Source organism: Hippocampus zosterae, chromosome 14, assembly GCF_025434085.1.
Source record: "Hippocampus zosterae strain Florida chromosome 14, ASM2543408v3, whole genome shotgun sequence".
Classification (NCBI taxonomy): domain Eukaryota; kingdom Metazoa; phylum Chordata; class Actinopteri; order Syngnathiformes; family Syngnathidae; genus Hippocampus; species Hippocampus zosterae.
In genome coordinates this window covers 15,971,964-15,987,713 of record NC_067464.1, presented here as the reverse complement: position 1 = coordinate 15,987,713, position 15,750 = coordinate 15,971,964, and the positions used below count along the sequence as shown (strand labels likewise).

At 48.7% G+C, this 15,750-nt stretch overlaps 2 protein-coding genes across 3 annotated transcripts in view; one reads left to right on the top strand and one right to left on the bottom strand.

Annotated features, from left to right (window-relative positions):
• LOC127614454 (G-protein coupled receptor 135) overlaps positions 1–15,750 on the bottom strand; it is a 131,102-nt gene that overhangs the window by 111,927 nt on the left and 3,425 nt on the right. The gene's annotated exons all lie outside the window — the stretch shown is intronic.
• The window catches only part of LOC127614445 (mitogen-activated protein kinase kinase kinase 7-like), a 74,528-nt gene continuing 73,950 nt past the window's right edge, over positions 15,173–15,750 (top strand). The window contains exon 1 of one of the 2 annotated variants that reach the window (XM_052085766.1): positions 15,173–15,377. In XM_052085766.1, coding sequence (XP_051941726.1) covers positions 15,312–15,377 — 66 coding nt within the window. In that variant the 5' untranslated portion in view covers positions 15,173–15,311. The remainder of the gene's footprint in view (positions 15,378–15,750) is intronic. The other variant, XM_052085765.1, reaches the window with a different exon arrangement.

Genomic DNA, 15,750 nt, shown 5'->3' with positions numbered 1-15,750 from the left:
AATTTGAGAACAGAAAGTAGTCTACACTTAGTGTAAAAATAGGCACATTGTAATAAATAATGTGCCGGGGTAATCGTCAAGTTCAGCGGTGCCGATACCTTTTGAACCAAAGATCTACTTTTCGATCAACTAACCACCCGGGACCTACCCTTACCGGCACATGCGCGCGCGCGCACACACACAAACGCACACACACGCCATGATGAGAAACAGCCTGAAACTGAGGCATGCGATGCACTTTTGCAGCCTGTTAACTATCGTAGCTCACACGTACCGTTTTAAAGTGCTTCCCTGGGCCCTCCTAGATTCCTATTCTTTGCCCGTGCCCTCGGTGAATTGTACACGAAGCAAACTCTGAATGAGAAGAATGACGATAAAAGATAGAGCGCAACAGCTCTGATCACAAGGTGCAATTGCAGACTGCTGAGCACTAACAACTTCCTGTGACGTAATCACGCACCATCGTAAATTTAATATTTACCTGCTTCATTTTATTTTTTAAATATTTCATTTTATTTTTTAAATATTTTTGGGTGAAAATGAGACTGATAGGATGATTAGGGTGCAGCGTACATTAACACAAAAATATATATATATTACTAACATGTACAAAGACACATAAATGTTTGTTTTTTATCTCCACAACACTCCGATCTACCATTCTTTGGACCTGTCTTGGATCTATCGGTAGATCAGGATCAACATAATGGGCACCCCTGATCTAGTTCAATGGTAAATGGACTTTTAGTGGATAGTGCTTTTTCTACCTCTCACGCTTTTTCTTCATTTACCCACTGATGAGCAACTGGGGGTTTGGTATCTCGCAGAAAGACACTTTGACATGATCACATTGACTGGGGATTGAACACCCAACCTCTGGGTAGGAAGATGGCCACTTGACCACTGAGCCATATTGCCCCACATCATGTCTGTAAATTTGGTGAGACGCACTTTGCATCACTGGACATTCCTGCTGCTAAAAATCAAGTCTCATGCTGAGTCAAAAGCCGAAGAATAAAAATAAGTTTTGAGATGTGCGGAAAGGGGGCTTGACGAACGTGCAGTGGGAGGTCATTCCAAAGAGAGGGACCAGCAACGGAAAATGTTCAATCTCCAGAGAGCTCAGAGAGGTGAAGTGTAGTGAGGCCATTTAAAGACTTGAAAACAAGAGGATCTTTAAAAGAACTCTAAAATGTATAGGGAGCCAGTGAAGGGATGCCAGAGTCAGAGTTATGTGCTCCCTCTTACGAGTTTAATATTAAGTGGCTTTTTAATTATTTCTTTTCCATCACGGGAAAAACAGGGACCAATAAAATGAATGAGTAGTTCACTGAGGTCCAATGAGATTGTATGTTCACATGTGCAAATTAGCTCCGGCGTAGCCCCGGAAAACAGCTTACACCAGACCAAATTTGATCCACCTCAGGGAGGTGGTTTAAAAATTTGCTCGGCAGTAAATGCTCGTTTGCGAAGCAGCACTGATGTAAATTTGCACGTGTGAATGCAACTGGCTTAAATTTGCTCGAGAGCAAATGCTTGTGAAGCGTATGTACGGCGAAAATGCGTTGCTTTCGTGCTCTGTCGGCCTTCCGTCATGTGTTTGTTTAATAACGACACAAGACTTGGCTAGTAACATCTTTCCTTTAGTAGGAGACTGGACTGTCTCGGAGTTGTTAGTGTAGTTTGTTCCTTTGTTGTGTGTTCACACACCCCGCACCCCATATAATTTATTTTGTGATTTCCTCTCTTGATTTTCTGTTTGGCGCATTACATGTTTGCTTTTCTGAGTGTCATTGAAGTGTCATCTTTGATTTACGTTTTCGGGGGCGGTCACTCTCGAGCTGAAGGCACGGAGACCGAGAAGGAGAAGGATGTGCCTGTACAGCAGTTGCTTGCTTGAGTTGTGTATGTTTTAAAAAGAACCAACACGACAGCTCATTTGTTTTCGTTGTTTTCGTTTTGCTCCGCAAGTGGGGCTGCACCGACGCTGACACGCTCAGCGGCTTTGTACGTGTGAACGCCCCACACAATTTGCTGCGGTGCTAAATATATCGCAACAAAATACATCGGTGCAGCGCCGGAGCAAATGTGTGCCGTGTGAACACCCCTTATGACTAATCACAACTTCCGCTCTTTTCGCCGTAGCGGGGAAAAATGTGTTACCTGGCAACAGTCGACCAATAAAATGAATGAGTAGTACACAGGAGTCCAATGAAATTGTATGATTACCGTAATCACAACTTCCTTATTTCAGTCTTTCTTCTAAACCTGATCAACATGGAGAATACCAGATGAAAAGCATATGATAAAGCTTTTAAAAGCCATCACTCTGGCAGTTAAAGAAGGAAATCGAGCTGCTGCCCGTAATCTTGGCATCGACGAGTAGATGGTGCGAAGTTGGAAGCTCCGGCAAGAAGAATTGAGCCAGTGTAAAAAGACAACCAAAAAGACCCATGCACATTTGATTTGCTCCTCACTCGGACTGTAAATAAAAAAGGTGAATCCTCCGTAATACTGAAAACAAGCGGCCACAAGAGAATACATTTTACCTGTGTTTTGGGCTGCGCAACATTGGGCCTAAAGCTGCCACCGATGATCATTTTTTAGCGGCTGACTTGAGAAATAATTTCATATATATTTTCCCATTTATATGATTTGGTATGATTCTATTTAAAGCCCATTGAGCTGCAGTATTTCTCCTCGTAATTACGCAAATACGCATCAATATCTCTCTTTGTCTGGCCTCTTATTATGTGTTTAATGCTCATAAAAATATGGAGATTATTTTACGGTCACCTGGAGGAGGGCGTCTGATAGTTGAAAGACCCGAAACGTCCAGTGAATCCAGGAACATCACTGATGATGTGTCCAGACTAGGCATCAGTAGATGTATGTACACAGTAACCTTAAGAAATTGTTGCGTTTTTTTCTACAGGGGTTAAGCGGGTGACCGCATCCGCGGCCTCACCTGGAGGCGCTCCAGGCGTCAGGGACGCAGAAGCAAACCCCCGCCTACTCATTGGCCAGTGGTTTATGATATGGTGCGGCGCACATAGACAACTTTTTTCCACCCGATTTCCCCCTATAGCATTCGTAATTGACCAGTCTCCGGGCTACCATTGGGTGGACACCCCTGGTCAATACTAGTATGTATTAGGTTCTACTTTTGAAGCTGATTGTGCTTACACATCCTACTTTAAAATGACTTCTTATGACATATTACAAATTATAGGAGGTATTAAACGGTCCAAATATAAAAGTAAATTTCTGCTTGGCTCTCGACGAAGGCGGACGCTTTTTGCACAGCTCCTGCCCCCACCCCGCACCCTCTCCCTGCTCGGCACTAAGTCTTTGTGCTGTCTTTGTCAAACTTTTTCCTAGCTTCCTACTGTATTTTCATCTGAAGAACTAACCATGGAATTAGTTGGCTGGTCTCTCTATGCAACCGACAAAAAAAATTTCGACGGAAAGAGCAGGCAGTGGGGAGCCTGCTTGCCCTCCGGGGACATTTGCTGCCGGATACGCCCTGGATCCATGGAGAAAGTGGAGACCAGTGTGCCTGGCAATACTGTCCGTGGAGGATGTGGAAGACATCTACATTATTGGCCTTTTGATAACAGGTATGCTGCTGTTTGGTGTTGGCAGCTTTCTGTTCTATCGCAAAATTCAACCGACAGGAGCAGCTTTATTGGAAGTGAAGAGGCTGCCGGTCATTCTGGATGGTTTGGCGCGAATGTCCAACACTCAGGCTCAAGCGGGGACTGAGCTAAACTGCAATATTTTTGCGGTTTTGGAGCGACTCCGCGCGATCGACAACAACATGGAGAAGTTGGAATCAGCGCTGTGGAAAGAGTTTTCAGATTCGGGCTGATCGGCGCCAGTGAAGAGATACAGACCACAGACTCAAGGCTGTCTGAAATTGTTGGCGGCCGTCCCTTCAAAACAAACACCGCTATCTGGCCTTTCCCCTGGATGGATGTACGCATGGAATCTAGGGCCCCCAAAATCACCCCCCTCCTTCTCGGCCATGGACTGATAAGCCGGGACTGTCTTCATGATGAGCAGATCTCGACAAAGCAGCTATGACCTGTACACGCATACACATTCACAGCTGGACAATCACACGGGCATACATATCCTTATTATCACCATCTTCATCGCTCCGATTCTTTTCTCCCGTGACGTAGTATTATCTGCAGAGCACATCGGGGACCGTGCAGCTGGTCAGTTAAACTGCGTCACGGTCGCCCCCCACATCCCTTCCCATCCACCCGCCCTCTCATTACATGTTGTGTCTTGTGACTTCTTGTAACTGTCATATGCTTATTTATGTGCTAGGGTCTTTTTTTTATCCAGGACTTAAATTATCCTCAGAAGTGTTAGGGACTCGGATAAACCGAGTTTGGGAGGGGGATCCAAAAAAACGTAGACAGAAACAAGGCCTCCGACGTAAAGACAATTTAATGTCTTAATCGCACCGAAAATAAGGCGAGAACATAAAGCGCTGGTCCACAATGAGGAGCAGGAGCTAAATCCAAACGAATAACAAAAGGTGCTTGCACAAAAGGGCAAGAAAGGAAAGGAAAGCCCGCAAACTATGAACGAAAAACAATGTAACACTTAGTACACGCACAAAAGCCAGATCATCAAAATAAAAAGGTACTTACACAAAACTTGGTACCGAGAACTATACACGAAATCACGACGAGGTCAAAAAGCCACTAAGTCAAGGAACAGTGAGGATAGCAATGCCAATAAACAATACTCCCACAACAAGTGTAGAACGTTGGTGTCACGTTCTGCCCGAAGCGATAACGGATCGCTCCGTGCAGAACAAGGAAGTAAAGGGTTGGATCCCCGGAAAGCAGACAACGAAAAAATCTTGTCAAACAAAAGGTGTCTTTAATGACAAAAAACAGAAAGAGCCCGACAGGGAAAAACGGTAACAAAAAACGCTGATCAAATAAGGACCAGGAGTAACAAAGAAGGAAAAAAAAAACTGAAAACGCTCGCGGAAAACAAAACACGAGGAGGGCCTGAATTGGCGAAAATACGATAAGTACAATTGTTAGAGTCTAAACGCGAAATCACAAGAGTATCGGCCGTAAGGCAAGAAGGCAACGAGCCAATAACGAATAGCGAAATAGAGCACGAGAGAATATGGCACGGCGTGGAATTCTCCGGCAGAGAATGAGCTGCCAGAGCCACTTGATAAAGGCCTGATAATCACCCTCGAATTAAGAACAGGTGTGCAGTAGGCAGAGGGAAAACCCCCCCACCTGCTGACAGTCACGGAACGTGACAGTACCCCCCCCTCAACGGACGCCTCCCGGCGGACCCCCCGGTTTGGATGGATGAGAGGTGTGGAAGTCGCACAGAAGGGACGGATCAAGGATCCAGGAGCGAGGCACCCATTGCCGCTCCTCCGGCCCGTAGCCCTCCCAGTCGACCAGGTACTGGAAACCCCTGCCCCTGCGCCGAGAGTCCAGGATGGCACGCACTGTGTACACTGGGCCACCATCGACCACCCGCGGAGGTGGAGGCGGCGTGGGAGAAGGAGCCAAGTCACTGGAAGACACGGGTTTGAGTCGGGAGACGTGGAAGACGGGGTGAACCTTCATGGTGGGTGGCAGCCGGAGCCTGACTGCAGCTGGACTGATGACGGCCTCGACCTCGAATGCTCCAGTGAATCGGGGTCCCAGCTTCGCCGACGTGCCGGCCAGGCGAAGATCCCTCCTAGCCAGCCACACCCTTTGTCCCACCACATAGGAGGGCGCCGACGACGATCTGCGATCTGCCGGTTCCGGGTCACAGTGCGGGACAACGCAGCCCGGGCCTCTCTCCACACGTGATGGGCCCGCTTAAGGTGGTGCTGAACGGAAGGGACCTCCACCTGCCCCTCCTGTGATGGAAACAGTGGCGGCTGGTAGCCGTAAGCTGTCATGAACGGTGATCGGCCGGTTGCGGAGGAGACGAGGGTGTTGTGTGCATACTCCACCCATGGTAAGTGGTCGACCCATGATGCGGGACGGTGGAGGCACACACAGCGGAGGGCCGCCCCCAGATCCTGGTTGGCGCGCTCCGCCTGTCCGTTGGACTGGGGGTGGTAGCCGGAGGTCAGGCTGGCAGTAGCTCCGAGGGACCGGCATAACCGCTTCCAGACGCGAGACACAAACTGGGGCCCCCGATCCGACACAATGTCAGTAGGAATGCCGTGGAGGCGGAAAACGTGTTTAACCAGGAGGTCGGCGGTCTCCAGCGCCGACGGCAACCTGGACAAGGGCACAAAATGAGCTGCTTTGGAGAAGCGGTCCACGATCGTGAGCACGACCGTTCGACCCCGGGATGGGGGAAGGCCCGTAATGAAGTCCAAAGCGATGTGGGACCAAGGACGAGGCGGAATGGGCAACGGTTGGAGCAATCCTGCCGGAGGTTGATTGGAAGACTTGTCGCATGCGCAGGAGGTGCAGGCCTTGACGAACTCCGTCACGTCGCTCCGGAGCTCCGGCCACCAGAACCGCTGGGCGACGAGTTGCACCGTCCGGTTCACCCCTGGATGACATGCCACCTTGGACCCATGACCCCACTGCAGGACTTCAGACCGCAGGGGCGGAGGCACGAACAGCCTCCCCGCTGGACACCCCGCCGGTACCTGAACCCCCTCCAGGGCAGTCTGGATACGTTGCTCAATCTCCCATTGGACGACCCCCACGATGCACTGAACCGGGAGGATGGTTTCCGGGGGCCGATCCCCTCCCGTGGGGTCGTGGAGACGGGAAAGGGCGTCGGGCTTGGTGTTCTTCGACCCGGGGGAGTATGTGAGAATGAAATTGAACCTGGTGAGGAACAAGGCCCACCGGGCCTGACGGGAGTTTAGTCTTTTTGCGGTTCGGAGGTAAGCGAGGTTCTTATGGTCAGTGTAGACCGTGAACTGTTCCTTTGCCCCCTCGAGCCAGTGTCTCCACTCTTGCAAGGCAGAGACAACAGCCAACAGCTCACGGTTGCCCACGTCGTAATTGGCTTCGGCCGCTGTGAGTCGACGGGAGAAGAAGGCGCAGGGGTGCAGCTTCTGGTCGACCGGAGAGCGTTGTGACAGCACCGCCCCCACCCCTGAATCCGAGGCGTCCACCTCTACAATAAAGGGAAGATCGGGGTCAGGATGTTGAAGTACGGGGGGACTGGTAAACGCCGCCTCAAGTTTCCGTATGCAGCATCCGCGGTAGGGTCCCACTTAAATGGGGTCTTAATAGAAGTAAGGCGGGTTAAGGGAAGCGCCTTTTGACTATAACCGCGGATAAACCGTCTATAGAAATTTGCAAACCCCAAAAAGCGCTGCAGTTCCTTGCGGTTAGTAGGAACCGGCCAGTCTCTGACTGCCTGCGTCTTAATAGGGTCTGCTCGCAACCTACCCCGTTCAATAATAAACCCCAGGAAGGAGATGACGGGGACATGGAATTCACACTTTTCTGCCTTGACGAAGAGCCGGTTTTCTAATAGACGCTGTAGCACCAGCCTAACATGTTGTTGGTGCTCTTGTAATGACTGGGAGAAAATCAAAATATCGTCCAGATAAACGAAACAGAAAATGTTTATCATGTCCCTTAAAACGTCGTTGATGAGGTTTTGGAATACGGCAGGAGCGTTAGTAAGCCCGAAAGGCATCACCAAATACTCGAAATGGCCCAGAGGGGTCTTAAAAGCGCAATTAGTATTTATCAGTCAACACTTCATACAAGTTAATTCACGACTCACTTTGATGAAAAGGACAGCAGCTACATGTGCAAGCTGGAAACATTGGAAATTACATACAGTATACCTATAAAGCGCAAGGAGTGCTTTATACAACCATCACAATGACAAATAGGGAAAACATTCCAGATCTACAATACCCAGTTGTCATGATGACGAAAGACATATATTAAAAATTCAGTTTTTTGTGGATTTTTGATGGAAGAAATGTGCACATTTCTTTCCATCCAAAACTGGTGTACTTAATGCACTTTGTAGAACACTAATTGTTTCAGATGAGGTAATTTCAACCACCTGGAAGGGCCAATTATTGCTTGGACCTGATTGGCCTGAAGCTCAAGTGAACTCCCTTTAAAAGATGAATGAGGAAGTCACTGGGGGCCAGACAACTTGGAGAGCAGTGCTACACGTGGGTGTTGTGTCCGAAAAAATGTGAGGACACGACTTGTTTTTTCAACGCTCTTTTATTCCACTGATGTCACAGGTCTCAGTTGTCACCAAACCCACCAATGCGTTGCGACACTGCCGTAACATCGTGTAGCAGTATGGTGAACGACCATATGCTACATTTACCCCCTCCCTTGATGGAATCTGGAAAACTTCTCAAATCACAAACAACTAGACAGAACAAAGCCCTTCCTGAGCAGAGCAAACCAGGTAGACTGCCGGTTTACCCGCTTAGCCTTGTGGGTATTCTGCCACGCAACAGGCTAAGCACTAGCTAGAACTCAGTCACGTAATCGTCTAAATAACGAGGTCGGAGGCGGACCCGAGCTGTACAAGGCCCCGGTCCCTCGGGCACAGCCGGTTCACCATGTTCTTGAAGGCGCCCCACCGGTGTCCCAGGACAAGCAGCAGGAAAATCGTAGTCCCTGTCGGAGTGGTCCAGATCTGGTACAGCTCTTTCACTCAAAGGAGTAGGTGATGCCGATCTCCTGAGGCGGCTGGCATGCCAACGTGACCCGTCGGCCAGACGGAAGGTGGCTGGTCCAAGTTGAGCAGTAACTTGGACCGGCGCTGTCCAGAATGAGTCCAGTTTGTGTGAACGGCCGGGCCGGCGAATGCGGACCCAATCTGACACAGAAAGTGCGGGTTGCTTCGCCCGGTGCTTCTCATCAAATCGCCGCCTCATCCGCTGCTGCTCATTGGCCACCCCGCTGGCTGGAGAGAATGCTGATGCTGGAGTGGCTCTTGTTGGAGGACGGAGGCGATCAAGGGGCAGCTGCAATTCGCGTCCCAGCATTAGGAAAGCTGGGGAGGTGCCAGTCGTGGCATGAGGTGTTGCTCTGTAATGCAACAGAGTGCCCTGTGGTGTGGAAGAGAAGGGAAGGCCGTCCGCCAGGTGTGCTCTTAGTCCATTCTTGAGGGTTTGGTTGAATCTCTCTACGCCCCCGTTGGCCTGGGGGTGATACAAGGTGGTCCTGATATGCTTTATCCCCCTCGCTCCCGTGAAAGCTGCGAAGTCAGCTGAGATGAACTGAGACCCATTATCCGCCGTGATAATGTCAGGCACGCCCCATCGTGCAAAAAGAGAGGATAGGAAGCCCGTGATGACCTCGGTTGTGATAGACCCAGCAGCCAGAACCTCGGGCCATTTTGAGTCGAGGTCGTATGCCACCAGGAGGAAACGCTGGTGATGAGGCATGGCATGGAATTCACCGCAAATGTCGACCTGGATATGAGTCCATGGGCCGGCCGGCCACGCCACGGGTTGCAGAGGGGGGGGGGGGGGGGTGTGGCCAGTCTTGCCGCTTGTGAGGCACGCTGAACAGTCCTTGGCCATGGTCTCCACATCGTTGTCAATACCTGGCCACCAGACCAGGCCCCTGCAGCGTCGCTTGACCCTCACGATACCCAGATGACCCTCGTGAACCATGGTCAGGATGCGGGGCCTCAAGGTGAAAGGAACTACAGTACAGAGCCCCCTAGCCACACAGACATCGTTCCAACAAGAAAGCTCACCCTTCACCCGGTGAAAAGGTGCAAGTTACCCTGAGACCTTTGCGGGCCAGCCCTCACGGATGAAGGTCCGGAGCTTGGTGAGTGTTGGGTCTAGAAGTGAATGACCTTGACGCGAAGGCTACTGGGGGCTCCGTCCCGTGATGGAGCTGGTACAGCACAGCCCCAACTGCAGTGTTGGATGCGTCACAGGTCACGAATGTTGGGCTTTCCAAGTCAAAATGGGCGAGTACTGGTGGGGAGGTGAGCTGTGTCTTGAGCCGGCGAACGGCTGCTGAGCATACCGGCGTCCACGACCACAAGGCGTCCTGCTTTAGGAGGGCACGCAGTGGCGCGGTCGTATCAGAGTAGTTGGGGAGGAAGCGCAAGTAAAAAGCCGTCATGCCCAGAAAGGTGGACAGTTCTGCCGGGCACGAGGGCTCTGGCAGGCGCAATACTGCATCAACGTTGGAGTGCAGTGGACTCAGGCCATCAGCAGACAGGCGAAATCCCACAAACTTAATAGCCGATGCCGAAAAGATGCACTTCTCCCCATTCAGGGTGAGGTTGTGGCTCGCCAGCACATCGAGCACCTTGGAGAGGCGGTCATCATGCGGGTCACACGTTGCACCATGTACTACAATGTCATCCAGGTAAACAACCACCCCCGAGATGCTTGCGAAGATTGTGGCCATGATCTTTTGAAAACAGCTGGGGGCAGAGCTGAGGCCGAAGTGCATGCGGGTGTAGTGGAAAACTCCCATGTGGGTCACAAAGGCTGTAAGGTTACGACTGTCAGGGTGCAGGGGAACCTGTAGATAGCCTTGGCACAGGTCCAGTTTTGTGAACACCGTGGACCCATAGTCAGGGTAGAGGGGAACCTGTAGATAGCCTTGGCACAGGTCCAGTTTTGTGAACACCGTGGACCCATAGAACTTGGCAGCCAACTCCTCCGCTGTGGGCAGTGGGTATTTGTCAGGAATCACTGCCTTGTTAGCCATTCTGAGGTCAACGCAGGGTCGCAGACCACCCGTCTTTTTCTTTGCTGCCACCAGGTTGGAGATCCAAGGGGACGCGTCAATCCGCTCAATGATGCCAGCATTGAGGAGTTTCTGTAGCTCGGCCGAGATGTCATCACGCAGGGCGAGGGGCAGTCGGCGAAGAGGCTGGGTCACGGGGGGCACAGTAGGATCAATGAGTGGCTGATGGTTGAAGGCAGTGAGACAGCCCAAACCTGTAAAGAGCGATGGCCAACGGTGCTGCCAGGATGTAGTCACCGTCAAAATTGTGGCGCCTACGTTGTCCGTGATGGAAAATCCGAGTGCGCAAAACAAGTCGAAGCCCAAGAGGTTGGCGCCATGACGGGAGACGTGGAAGGTGAAAGCAGGGAGAGTTTTACAGCCATAGCGCACGGTGAAGGTGGCGGTGCCCACCATGCCAATTTTAACGTGGCCATAGCCAAACAAGTCGAAGCCCAAGAGGTTGGCGCCATGACGGGAGACGTGGAAGGTGAAAGCAGGGAGAGTTTTACAGCCATAGCGCACGGTGAAGGTGGCGGTGCCCACCATGCCAATTTTAACGTGGCCATAGCCAAACAAGTCTTCGGCGTTGGCCTTAATCGAGAGCCGGGGAAATAGCCGTCTAACTGTGGACACGTTCAACAGAGACCTGGAGGCTGCAGCGTCAAGTAGGAGTGGCAAGCTCACGCCGTCCAGTTGCACTGTGCACCTGTCACGTCCCGTTTTTGCCAGCAGGGGGCAGGCTTCCTGCCTGCCGCCTACACTCCTGTCACCCATTGGTGACTAATTACTCAGCCTTTATTTGGACGCTCTGGCAGTCTACTCACTGCCGTAGTATTCCACGCCGTGCCAAATTCTCTCGCCCAATTCCTATTCGAATTATTCATTGCCTCTTAGCCTTTCGGCTGTTATTGCGCGTCGTTATTCCTCTTTCGAGTGAAATTTATAGCATTGTCCAATCAGACCCTCCTTGCTATTTTTTCCGCAAGCGTTTTCTGTTGTTCTCTTTATTTTATCCCAGGTCCTTATTTTGACCAGCGCTTTTTGTTATTCTCCCGGTCAGGTAATTTTGTGTTTGTATTAAAGACTCCTTTTGTCCTTTTGTTCTCTTTGTTCTCTTTCTGTGCCTGCTATTTCGGGGATCCACTTTCAGTTATTTGGTTGTACACGAAGCGATTATTCTGTCGCTTCGGGTACAACGTGACAGCACCACTTGAATGGCTTGGCGGCGGAGCCCACGGAGTGAATGGTGGTCAGGCCCGACCAGTCAGGTGAGCGGGATGAGGGGTTTGTCGGTGTGGGGGCAGAGCGGCACATCCTGGAGAAGTGGTTCATCTTCCCGCAGCGCTGGCATCTTTCTCCGGTGGCCTTGCAAGATGGCGCGCGCGTGGGGTGTGAGGCCGAGCCACAGTTGGCACAAGGTCTGCGTGTGGCGGCCCCTTGACGTCCGGCCACATTTACCTCGACACCGTCGTAGGTGGAGGCGGAGTCTGAGGGTTGAGCGGTCGGAGCGACAATCTGAGCCAGAACAGGAGAGCGTGAAGCGGTGGGTATGCCTGGATTCGCGAGCCGCGCTGCTAAGTGTGCTACATTCTCGAGTTGGAACGCCATTTCCACAGCCTTCGACAGCGGGAGGTCGTCCAGCGACAGTAACAGTTTCTCCCGGAGCTTGGGATCAATCGTGTGCTCCGCTAATTGGTCCCGAATCATCTCCTCCTCCAAGCGGACGAATTTGCAGAGGCCCGCTAAGCACCGCAAATCGGCAATGTAGTGGTGTACCGGCTCGCCCGTGTGTTGCCGTCGTTGGCGAAAGGTAATGCGCCGGACTATCACACTCTGCGGAGCAGCGAAATGTCCAACCAATAAAGCGACACAATCTGCATAAGTCCGTACGGGTCCGAGAGTACGGAAAATGCGCTGCCCTTCGACGCCCAAGCTGTGCACTATCATAGCCGTTAGCTGTGCGTCGCTTGCCTCGTTTAGTCCGATCGCCGTCAGATATGTTGTAAAAGAGTCATACCAGCGGGACCACGGGACTGGTGGCTCACCGGGGAGCGCAAGGAACGAGGGGAGGGGAGCTGCGTTAAAGTCCATCTTCGTCGCCAAAATGTTGTGTCCGAAAAAACGTGAGGACACGACTTGCTTTTTCAACGGTCTTTTATTCCACTGATGTCACAGGTCTCAGTTGTCACCCAACCCACCAATGCTTTGCGACACTGCCGTAACATCGTGTAGCAGTATGGTAAACGGCCATATGCTACAGTGGGCTGCTCAACTGTCACTCCTGAAAATAAAGAAAACTGGAAAATCTCCTTCCTGAATTGCCGTTTTATTCTTTTTTCACCTGGCCTGCTGTTTCGCCGCATAACACCAGTTATCTAGAATTATTTGATAGCTTTCTTCTCACTATTGGTGAATCCTTGTGATCATACAAAGCTCAGAGCATATCTCAGAGAAGATCATTCTTCAGTGCTTGAAACACAGCGGGAGCATGAGTGAGATCAAAAGGCATGACCAATTTTTCAAAGTGGCCAAGGACAATCACAAAGGCTGTCTTCCACTAGTCACGTGTCACGTGCATTCAGGGGAGGCAGGTGAGGCTGTGCAGCGCCCCCATGAGAGGAAAAAGAAACGAAATCATAAAATAACACAAGTGTAAGTTGAGGGGTTCGTTGTTTTTCAGTGGATGGCTCTTCTTTGCCAATGACAAAAGGAGGGATGGAATCATTTAATGCAGTTTATTAAATGGAGAAAGAAAAAAAACGTCTGCAGCTTCGAATGGATGAACGAGAACACAACCCCCTTTCAGTCACGAAACACTTCCTGCTTCTCTTTAGCCAATCAGACACAAGCAACGTAAGAATGTTACAACAATTATTAAACAGAATATAATTGACATACGATCACATAAAATAATATAATGCTCAAATATAAAATGAAAATAATTAATAATTTAACATAAGCTTACACAAGTATTAATATATGTAATATTTTCCCCCACCCGCCGTTGAGTCCTCCTGAATTACGTTCCATCGTTGCGGTGAATCGTGCGTCTTGTATTTGTTGATGACATTGTCAATGAATTTAGTTATCGTATCAACGACTGACTTCTATTTTTGTTTTTCTTTAAAAAAAGTGTGATGAAAAGAATGTTGAACATATTTAGTCAACGAAATCAATTAAAAATAAAATAAAATAAAGTTCTTTCCAATAAACAGCAAACTTGGCCTCATTTTAAATATGTACCTTTTGTTGCTACTACGTTGTTGACCATCGTGGAATCAATTGAAACAACTTAAGGGTTAAAAAACATTTTAAAAATCAATTTCCCTGAAGCGTGTGCTATCACATATCTATGCACCCCTGCTTCATCAGTATGCGAAAGAGTTTGTTCAAAAGCAGGTGAAATTCTCTGCAAAAAAAGAAACCGCCTGAGTCCAAAAAGTTTGGATCAAATATTGTTTTGAAATAAAAACGAATAAGCACTTTATTTCAACTCCTTATTTCACATTTTAACTTGTTGCATAAGCACAAACATAGACAAAGTAACACAGAACAATTCATGTAACAACACTCCTCAAATAGTATTTGAGACACATAATAATATGTATTTGACAAATACATATTATTATGTGTTCAGAGCATGATTTACACCCCAACATTTTATTGCATGTACCAAGCATGTTATACATTTTCCTGTCCACATGATGGCGTAGTCGAGGAAATGATTCATCTTGAAGCCCAAAGCGTGTGTGTGTGAAGTATTTCCTTGTAGGGCTTTACCGCTTTATGGGGCTTCATTTTGCCATCACTAATTTTGACCTTATTCGAGGCTAATCTTTTTTCGGGTTAATATTTTTCTACCCTATTCCGAGAAAACTGTGCCTCGCCAGTCTCGAATCTCACCATAAATTACTGACCAGAGCAATAATCCGACAAAGCATGATAGAAGTCAGTGTCCTTAAATGCACGGGAGCATGATTGCGAGACGAGACACCTGTGCACCGCTGAAGGGTCACACCCAACACTCCAACTGTTGCTGAAAACAAAAACAAAATAGAGTAGGACATGACAAATATGACCCTTGATCATCAAAAAACCTGTAAACCTGCTCGCATTCTGCTCTTAATAGACACATTAAAATGGTCAACAAAATACAAATGGTGGAGCTATAAGTAAATTGTCGTTGAATTTTACCCCAGTCTAAGCACTCTGTTATTATTCTGGTACTTGACTAAACTTGTGTCACAACAAGCTTTGCAGAAACAGGTCAAGTTGTTTGACAACTAATAAAGCATTTCCCATTCCACACCACTCAATCATTTCAGAACCAAACGCATTAATTTCATTCCTTCACACATTGCTTAAAAAGACAGCTGAAGTATAGTGTAGCAACAACAGGATGTCGCAATCAAAAGTAATTCCATATAAAACCTAAGGGGGCGGTAATGCAGCATCTAGTTGTGAACCGAACAGGAAGAAAAGTTAGTCGCTTCTGATGTTTCTTCCTGCTGTCGCTGAAACGCCAAAGACAGTACGGTTTACAAATAAGCTTTACTTTTGGACACCGTCGATATTTGCTGGAGTGTTGTCTGCTTTCCGACCATGGTGGAGCCTCCAGCTGGTAACCAGTTTGAAGACATCCAGTATGAAGACATCCAAGTTGAAGCGGTAAACGTTCACTTTTGGAGCTTGAAAGGAGTTGGGCGGAGATGACATGGATTCATATGTTTATCTTATATTTGTAGTGATGAAATTAAGAGACTTCTATTAAAAAGATGCTCTTCCCGTTAAAGTACAAAACGACCAGATGAATAATGCAACGCTATAAACAAATTAGCCTACATTCGTTAAATCTCAGTGGGGTGTGTGTGTGTGTGTATATATATATATATATATATATATATATATATATATATATATATATATATATATATAGTAATGCTTTTTATGTTATTATAACTTTCAAAGCCTCACAAGTTAAAAAATGTTTACTTGTGAGACTTTGAACAGTTTGTCATGTGGTCGTACCATGTCAGATTAA